The 9,951-nt window shown below is 48.1% G+C and overlaps 1 protein-coding gene across 1 annotated transcript; it reads left to right on the forward strand.

Moving 5' to 3' along the window:
* Positions 1-1,350: 1,350 nt before the first annotated feature.
* On the forward strand, positions 1,351-2,307 carry LOC142302762 (olfactory receptor 5AR1-like). Its single transcript, XM_075343873.1, has one exon. It carries the CDS (start codon positions 1,351-1,353, stop codon positions 2,305-2,307), a length of 957 nt encoding a protein of 318 aa, XP_075199988.1.
* The last annotated feature ends 7,644 nt before the right edge of the window (positions 2,308-9,951 follow it).

A 9,951-nucleotide genomic window follows, 5' to 3' on the forward strand; every position in this document is an offset into this window, starting at 1 on the left:
TTACCTTCTCAGCTTGCTGCTGTAATTCGTGCCGGACTAAAGGACATTAACAGGAGGATATATTCAGGCTTGTCTCTGCAGTGGTGAGCGGTTTTTGTTCTTTTCTCTATATCTACCTGCCTGCTTCTAAAGATGGCTGGGAGTTTTCCCTTCTGTTTTTCCCATTTATTTGGTGCCTGAATAAACTCCAGATAAGTTTACTGTTTCTGTGCTTAATTGCTGGATTTGCACTTAAGAGTGTTTCTGCATATTCCATTTGGTTCTGTGCTTGGTTTCTTGTATGTGACAATCTGTCTTTCTGCTTTTGTGAGCAGGGCAGTCCCTCCAGCAAGAAAGGAGCTTGCTCTCTGTTCATGTTTGGATTATTTGCACTTTAGAATATTATTTGTTGTGTGATTTTGTTTCTTCCCATTATATCTGCAGTTCTGTTAAAAGTGTCTAGCACAAGAGTACCTGATATAGTGGGGGAGAGTCCATGAGGGCTCAGTATATTTTTTTATCAGAAGATTGGTATTTTTTGCAGGGTTTTTTGCTGGCTGCAATCAGTTATCTGTCCTGTACTATCTAGTAAGTCGGGCCTCACCTTTGCTGATATATATTTTCTATCTAGGTATTGTATTTTCTTATATCACCGTTGTTGCATGTCAGGGGCTGGTTATTTCTTTGGGGACTGTTCCAAGGCAAGTTAGGATTCCTCATTTCTATCTTTGAGGTGTAGGACGTTTCTCAGGCAGTGACGAGGTGTCTAGGTGTGTTAGGAACATCCCACTGCTACTTCTAGTGTTGTCTGATAGATAGGGCATTGGGGTCAGCTCAGTTTCCAACTACTCTTGTGGTTTTGTTTTTTCCTGATTAATGGGATTTTTCGTGATCATCCATGGTTACCAGATCATAGCACCAAACGCTGCTTCAGATGGCTACACTAAGCCTGTTCATAGGCTCCGGACACATGGAGGATACCTCCAGGTTCCCCGATGGGCCCAAATTACCAAGCACCATCCACACACCTGGAACCCTGCTACAGAACTAAATTCTCTTTAGCCTGTTTCACCAGCCAACCCTCTGGGTACATTTATTATATCAAGGTCACAGCTAACTACTACATATCACCTGCAGTTACCACTTAAAAAAAAACAACTTGATTTTCTTATTGTTTTAGTAATAATAAAGCTCAAAATCAAAGATGTAGACATAAGTACGTATATCATAACATTCCGATTTTGCGCAATCATTCCTTGAGAGATTATTAGATTGATTTGAGATTATCTTTGTCTCTGAAGAAACACAGACTTTTGGTTCCACCATCATCACTAGAATCTGTTTTATCTCCTTCTATCCCAGAAACTCAATATGAATAACTGTGAAATCGGTACGGTGACTGAATTCTACATGACCCCGTTCTCCACCTCCAGAATTAATGAAATTCTTATATTTACCGGGTTTTTATTCATGTATTTTCTAGCAGTGGTGGGAAATCTGATTATCATTGCTCTCGTCTGTGTTACTCCCCATCTTCACACCCCCATGTATTTCTTCTTGTGTAATCTTTCTTCTGTTGATGTCATCTATGTCTCTAATATTCTACCAAAGATGTTGGCCACCATTTTAACAGAAGACAAGACGATCTCCTTCCATAACTGTATGATTCAGCTTACCTTCTTCCTCTTCTGTGCTGATTCTGAGCTTTACATTCTTACCTCTATGGCATATGATCGTTATGTGGCGATTTGTTCTCCTCTACATTATTCTTTGATCATGACGTGGAAAGTTTGTTTTATTCTAGCCGCTTCCTACGTGATTTTAAGTGCCATGAATTCCATAATGTTTTCCTTATTGACATCTGCATTATCATTCTGCTCCTCTCACACGATCAACCATTTCTTTTGTGAGATATTACCATTAATGGCACTCTCTTCCAGTGACACAAAAACTATGAAAATTATAATTTCCCTGGAAGATGTTTTTATCGTGCTTCTTAGTTTTATGTTTATTTTGATGTCGTATGTAAGAATTATCTTCACAATTTTAAAGATTCGATCCTCTAAAGGACAGCTTAAGGCTTTTTCTAGCTGCTCATCTCACCTTATTACTGTCTTATTATTCTTTGGGCCAAGTATCTTCACATACTTGAAACCTGAGTCTGAAGATTCTATGGAACTAGACAATATTCTCTCAATTTTTTATGTGGCCGTCGTCCCGATGTTAAACCCATTCGTTTATAGCCTGAGGAACAAAGAAGTTCTTGGAGCTGCTCGAAAAATGGCCTCAGTAATATGGAATAGAATCACACTTCTTGGGAAAAAATAACAAAAATGTATTGGGCTCAAAAGGGTTATAATAGTTTAAAATATGGCTCGTTATTTAAGAGAAGAGTTGAATGTCAATGGGAGAATGTGACCATACATGCTTGATAAAACCCAAATGTAGGGTGAAACGTTTCTTGTTTGTTTGAATGGAGGATACCCCTTGGATGCTGTCTACTTTTATGTGATATGGTAACCAAGAGAATCCCTTGGATTTTGACTTGTGTCCCTTTTCCTTGTAAAGGACTGCACAACCTGTTTTGGCATACCTGCTAACCGTCTTGGCTCCATGCAGGATTATTTCGATTTGAGAAGATGTCCCGCTGTCCCGGCAGGTTGTGGATGTGTACCAGCTTCAGTTATTTCTGTGTCCTAAGCACACAGATACAGATGAATATAACGGTGGAGCAGGAATTCATCAGATCCCAACTCCACCGTTCAGTCTACCATGTAGAGACAGAAGGTCCTGCCAGGACATTTAGCTCAAGTGATATTCTTAGGTCTCATGGCTAGGTAGTGGAGTTGAGACGCAAGAGACAGACAAGGCGTGGGTGAACACAGCATATAGCCAACAAACTAGGTGGGGGGAGGCCATGGGTGCATCATATTCTGTGTGTGTGTGTGTGTGTGTGTGGGCATCATACTGTGTGAGGAGAATGTGTGCGGGGTATATGAGTGTATCATACTGTGACTGCAGGGATGTCAGGGCATCGTTTCTTATGAGAGGACATCCTAATGTGTGGAACTCTGTGGTGGTATCCTACTTTGTTAGGAGCTGTAGGATATTAATCTTGTGCGTTTGGTGCTATGGGGCAATTGTACTGTGCATAGGATTCTGAATGAAGAATTATTCTATGTATGGGAGGGGGCTATGGAGGCTTTCTACTGTGTGAAGGTACTGTGAGGGCATCATACTATGTATGAGAGGGCTTTGGGGTAATCATACTGTAGTGGGTGGGCCTACCCCCTACTAGTTTAACATAGTTACCCGGCATTGTGATTATTAAAAGTGTTGAATTTTATGTTTTTATGTGATGTGTTAGGGCACCCCCTAGTGGCCGGGTGGGACGGCTGTTGCCACCGGGGAGGAGGAGTCGGCCGGATATCTAGGCGAGGTCTGAATGTGTGTGAGAGAGATCCGGGTCAGCGGAGTGCGAGCATCTGCAGCGGCAAGTGCGATTGTGTGAGCGGAACATCAAGGGACACCAGAGGAGGAGGAGGTGGACGTAACCTCAGAGCCTATTCTGCCGGTGTGGGTCCGGTGTATGCTTGGCTGAATAGTGGGTGCCCGAAGGAAATAGAGTACGGAGGGCATATCCCCACCCGAGGTGACGTTTGGTCAGAGTGTCCCCAGCTCCACTAATATTGCCGTGATCCGCTGACCGGAGTGGTTTTTACCGGAGTGTCTGTCGAGCTGAGAGATCCGGGACAGCAGTGTGTGCACTTGGGCAGAGTGTGAGCGAAACAGCACGGGACACCGGAGATAAGGAGGTGGACGCAACCTCAGAGCCTATTCTGCCGGTGTGGGTCCGGTGTATGCTTGGCTGAATAGTGGGCGCCCGAAGGAAGTAGAGTACGGAGGGCATATCCCCACCCGAGGTGGCGTTTGGTCAGGGTGTCCCCAGCTCCACTGAAAGAGTCTACAACTGCCTGTTTCTTTGCTGTCTGCTGTTCGGATTATTGGACTGTGCTGAATAAATGTTCTCTTTTATTGCATTCAACTCCTGCCTGAAGTCTTTTTGTGTAATGGAGAACGAAGACACTGACACACATTGTTTTAACTCTAAGGAAGTGATGAAGCCAGGGATGTGCCTGCACCATAGTGCTGCCACGACTACAGAGGCAGAGGCCTCCCTGGCTGGCCACTTCATGTGGCGTAGTCGGCAGGATACGAGTCCCTTGCCGGAGAACCAGGAGTCTGAAGACCAAGTAGTGCCTGAAGCACGGAATTCGGACTATGAAAGAAGATTCCCAGTCCCGTGGTGGGAAGAGAACCTAGTACCCGTAGCGTTGGACCGGGTACAAGATGGCGGTAAGGAGGCCGTTATCTGTGAGGAAGAGAAGGCGCGGAAAATTGGCGCCAAAAGAAGAGCCTGGGGCTGGCCGGCGCCGAAGAAAAAGGACAGAGTACTCCGCCCAAAGAGGGGAGGCGCCAGCTCCAGGGCATTAAAGACGAAGAAAAGGAAAAAGAAGTACCTCAGCGGAGGAGTCGAGATGATGCGCAAGGCTGGGGGTGGAGTTTGTTCAAGAGCGGGAAACGAAGACCCGCCTCCACTTCCTCCAGTCTCAGCGTCGACACCACCGCCATTACCCGTGATTCCGTTGAGAACCGAGATGGAGAACTTTGGGCAACCTGCGGAGTTGGCGACGACTATGGCCCTCATCAGTCTTGGCCGAGGCCGACCCCGGTTCGCCCCTGCTAACGAGGCCGCGATAGCGGATCTCCCCATTGGGCCGGGAGGCTCTACAAGACCGGACAAGGTCTCTTGGAAGACCTCATGGGACGCTCAAACCGGGAGCACCATTACAGAAGTGAAGGCGACCTATGCTACCCCGCCCATGCCAAGCCGTCCGGGGGTTGCTGTTTTCCCTTGGGACACCCCGCAGCTTAACGCCGCCGCCACACCATTTGTCCCGGCGCCGGAGTCGGCCGAGGAGTTAGCCGGGCGTCTAGAGGAGGATCACCTGGGCTTTTTCTGGGACCCAGTCATCGCCCCGCCGGAGAAGGCGCGCCCCAGTGTTCCGCCCCCGAAGCCTGATCCCGTCCGGGAACGGCTCCTGGCTGAGACCATAGTCCGGGAAATGCTGTCCGGTCCCGGTGGAGAGGATCTGGCCCAGCAGTTTGTGACCGGGGTGGTTGTTAAATTCAACCAGCAGGAGGGGTATGGATTCATCCGTGAAGTAGAGACCGGGGATGACTACTTCTACAACCGAGTTCACCTGGACGTAGAAGGACTCCCCAAGCGACTTCATACCCTGTGGCCGGGCGAGAAAGTCAGCTTCTTGCCGGACAAAGGTAGCCGCGGTCTGTTTGCGGTGTGTGTTTCCCGCATGCCCACCACCCGGGAAGCGGAGCAGTGGCAGGAGGAGATTGCGTGGGAGGAGCAGCAAGAGCGACGACAGAGCCGTACCAGACCGGCCGCGCCTCCTCAACCCCGGCGCGTACCGACGGCTGCCCCGGAAACAGAGGCAGAGCCAGCCCTCGATCCGGAGAGGCTTCCAACCGTGGTGGCGGTGACGCAAAATGTCAACAACAGACCAGTTTTCATGCTGGACGCGTCGCCCGCCGCACCACCACCGTCCCGGGCAGAGACGCCATCACCGCCAAGAGGTGCTGCAGCAGCTGTGCCGGAGGAGCCGTGCTACGCTCCGGTGTCTTTCAGGCGGATCCGCCGCCAGCCAGGACAATCTCTGGGAGCCTATATCCAGGCTCAAGCGGAAGAATGGAAGAGAGCCTGGCCCCCAGAGTAAGCTGTTCGCTCCAGCACCTGTGAAGACCGGAATTGTTGTAAACCGGCAGAAAGTTGCTTTTGTTGAAAAGTTTTACGGGCCTGTTGCCCTCCAGCAAAGACCGGGAGCGCTATTGAAGCCTCCGGGCGCACATCTAAGACCGGGAGCGCTATTGAAGCCTCCGGGCACCTCCAGCAAAGACCGGGAGCGCTATTGAAGCCTCCGGGCGCTATCCAGAGACCGGGAGCGCTGTTGCGCCATTAAGCGTCCCTAAAGACCGGGAGCGCCACTGAACTGGTGCCGCTGTTGAGGACCGACCCAGAAGGTTTTTATGTGCTAATATGTTTAAAGTTTAGAGCCTTGCCGGGAGGCTCGGATTTTTAAGAGGGGAGGCATGTAGTGGGTGGGCCTACCCCCTACTAGTTTAACATAGTTACCCGGCATTGTGATTATTAAAAGTGTTGAATTTTATGTTTTTATGTGATGTGTTAGGGCACCCCCTAGTGGCCGGGTGGGACGGCTGTTGCCACCGGGGAGGAGGAGTCGGCCGGATATCTAGGCGAGGTCTGAATGTGTGTGAGAGAGATCCGGGTCAGCGGAGTGCGAGCATCTGCAGCGGCAAGTGCGATTGTGTGAGCGGAACATCAAGGGACACCAGAGGAGGAGGAGGTGGACGTAACCTCAGAGCCTATTCTGCCGGTGTGGGTCCGGTGTATGCTTGGCTGAATAGTGGGTGCCCGAAGGAAGTAGAGTACGGAGGGCATATCCCCACCCGAGGTGACGTTTGGTCAGAGTGTCCCCAGCTCCACTAATATTGCCGTGATCCGCTGACCGGAGTGGTTTTTACCGGAGTGTCTGTCGAGCTGAGAGATCCGGGACAGCAGTGTGTGCACTTGGGCAGAGTGTGAGCGAAACAGCACGGGACACCGGAGATAAGGAGGTGGACGCAACCTCAGAGCCTATTCTGCCGGTGTGGGTCCGGTGTATGCTTGGCTGAATAGTGGGCGCCCGAAGGAAGTAGAGTACGGAGGGCATATCCCCACCCGAGGTGGCGTTTGGTCAGGGTGTCCCCAGCTCCACTGAAAGAGTCTACAACTGCCTGTTTCTTTGCTGTCTGCTGTTCGGATTATTGGACTGTGCTGAATAAATGTTCTCTTTTATTGCATTCAACTCCTGCCTGAAGTCTTTTTGTGTAATGGAGAACGAAGACACTGACACACATTGTTTTAACTCTAAGGAAGTGATGAAGCCAGGGATGTGCCTGCACCATAGTGCTGCCACGACTACAGAGGCAGAGGCCTCCCTGGCTGGCCACTTCAATACTGTGGAGGGCAATGAAGGCATCATATTGTTTATGGGGAGCTGTAGGAACAACCTACTTGGTGAAGTCTATGAAGAGATCATTATGTGTGTGAGAGGCTGAGAGGGGTCATCATACTTTTGGAGGGAATGTACTGTGAGGGTATCATGCTGTGTGTGAGAGAAGGTACTGCGGGGGCATCATACTGTTTGCTGGGGCTTTGCTGGCATCATACTGAGTGGGAGAGTGTGGAGCCATCATGCTGTGTGGGGATTATGGTGTGTTTGGGGGACTGTGGGGAGCCATGTAAGCATTACCATAATGTGTAGGAAAAGTAATGGCCTTTGCAATATTTCTGTGTGGGCACATGTGAAAAACTTGGCTAATTTTAAACTAAAATAAAAAAATTTCATAACATGCAGCAATATGTGTCCCTCTTTCTTCTCTTTGAAAATTCGGAAATATATGTGAGGCGTCTGGGAGTCCTCTGTTGTCATTTGAAAAAATGATGAACAAGGTAGTGTGTGGGAGTCTTTCTTCAAATAAACTATTTTTTCATGTGTGGTTTTTTTTTTAACTCTATACTTGCTGGGTTAGTAGTGGGAGTGTCTGACAGTCATCTATCCATTACTAACCCCCTGGTTTGATGCCAGCTGTCAATTCACAGCTGGTATCACCCCCAAAAAATTGGGACGAACAGTGCAAAGCTCCATCTAATGGATGCGCCACTTTAGGAGAGGCTGCGGGCTGCTATTTTTAGAGTGGCCAAATAATCATGGGCCTTTCCAGCCTGATAATACCAGCCCCCAGCTGTCTGCTTTACCTTGGCTGGTTATGAGAAATAGGGGGACCCCATGCCATTTTTTAAATTATATAATTAAATCATTTTAAAACACCGACGTAGAGTCCCCTCTATTATTTATAACCACCCAAAGTAAAGCATACAGCTAAGGGTTGCAGCCCAGTTGTCTGCCTTATATGGTCTGGTTATCAAAAATAGGAGAGAGCCCACATCATTTTTTTTTCTTTATTGTTCACAGCAGCGCACTGGCATTTTTTCCATGTTTCTTGATTGCGTTTCAATAAACTTTATTAGCATACAGACAGCACCCGAACGCAGACACAGACTTTTTTTTAAAAGTCTGCATTTGAGTTTGAATCGTGGACATCTGCTATGAACCCCTACCTTTAAGTTCGCTCATCCCTAGTGTAGGGCTAAACAGTAACTTCATGTCTTTACTTTGCCTATGTTGACATTATTTTTTCTACAGTCCCTTTCTAGAAATCTGTCTCAGCTGTCTACTTTCTTCCCATCCTTTCCTCCTCTGACTCCTGCAGTGCTGCGGATCCTCTTCTTGAGCTGCTCATCCGCTGGCAAACTCCAGAGAGTGACACTGGATAGAGGGTGTTGCGAGCTAGAATCCCTCACTAACAGCTCAACGCAGTCCCTACCATACTGTTCAATGTCAATGTGAAATTACAGAAAAATGTTGTGACTTTAGGAGTTTTCATGTCAATTTGGGGCATTTCCAAAAAATTGAGCAGAGCTTAAGAGAGTCCGGAGTGAGACAGGGTATGGCAACACCTGTGCTACAAATTCATCAAAGGTGGAGACTTATCTTATGCAGCAAATATTACTCTGTCCAGTCCCTGATTGGGGTACCATTTGTGGTGAGGTGCACGACACTGATAGAGTGAGCCAATTTCATTATGAAATGCACAAAAGTAATTATTCCAGCATGCCCCTTATCAAGACTGGTGTACAAAGTGACATTCTTATTGAATTGGGGCCTTAGGCGGGCTTTGCACGTTGCAACATCGGTAACAATGTGTTACCGATGCTGCAACGATAGTCCCGCCCCCGTCGCACGTTCGATATCTAGTGAAAGCTGCCGTAGCGATTATTATCGCTACGGCAGCTTTACATGCACATACCTGCCGTGCGACGTCCCTCTGGCCGGCGACCCGCCTCCTTCCTTAGGGGGTGGGTCGTGCGGCGTCACAGTGACGTCACACGGCAGGCGGCCAATTGAAGCGGAGGGGCGGAGATGAGCAGGATGTAAACATCCCGCCCACCTCCGTCCTTCTCATTGCAGCCGGCGGCAGGTAAGTTGAAGTTCCTCGCTCCTGCGGCTTCACACACAGCGATGTGTGCTGCCGCAGGAGCGAGGAACAACATCGTACCTGTCGCTGCACCGGCATTATGGAAATGTCAGAGGCTGCAGCGATGATACGATAACGACGCTTTTGCGCTCGTTGATCGCATCAAAAAGGTTTTACACGTTGCGATATCGACTGCGACGCCGGATGTGCGTCACTTTCGATTTGACCCCACCGACATCGCACGTGCAATTTCGCAACGTGCAAAGCCGCCCTTAGTCTTGAGAAAAAGGAGTGTACCATTCAAAAAAATTCGAACATACAGTCCCTTGCGAAAGTATTCTGCACCTTTGAATTTTTCAACCTTTTCCCACATTTCAGGCTTCAAACATAAAGATAAACAGGTTAATGTTCTGGTGAAGAATCAACAACAAGTGGACACAATTGTGAAGTTGAACGAAATTTTTTGCTTATTTTAAACTTTTTTTAAAAATAAATAACTGAAAATTTGGGCATGCAATATTATTCGGCCCCTTTAAGTTAATACTTTGTAGCGCCACCTTTTGCTGCGATTACAGCTGCAGTCGCTCGGGGTATGTGACTATCAGTTTTGCACATCGAGAGACTGAAATTCTTGCCCATTCTTCCTTTGCAAACAGCTGGAGCTGAGTGAGGTTGGATGGAGGCGTTTGTGAACAGCAGTTTTCAGCTCTTTCCACGGATTCTCGATTGGGTTCAGGTCTGGACTGTGACTTGGCCATTCTAACACCTGGATACATTTATTTGTGAACCATTCCA

The sequence above is a fragment of the Anomaloglossus baeobatrachus genome, chromosome 4 (assembly GCF_048569485.1).
Source record: "Anomaloglossus baeobatrachus isolate aAnoBae1 chromosome 4, aAnoBae1.hap1, whole genome shotgun sequence".
Classification (NCBI taxonomy): domain Eukaryota; kingdom Metazoa; phylum Chordata; class Amphibia; order Anura; family Aromobatidae; genus Anomaloglossus; species Anomaloglossus baeobatrachus.

Coding starts and splice junctions, on each gene's coding strand:
- LOC142302762 (XM_075343873.1), top strand. CDS start 1,351: ATGAATAACTGTGAAATCGGTACGGTGACTGAATTCTACATGACCCCG.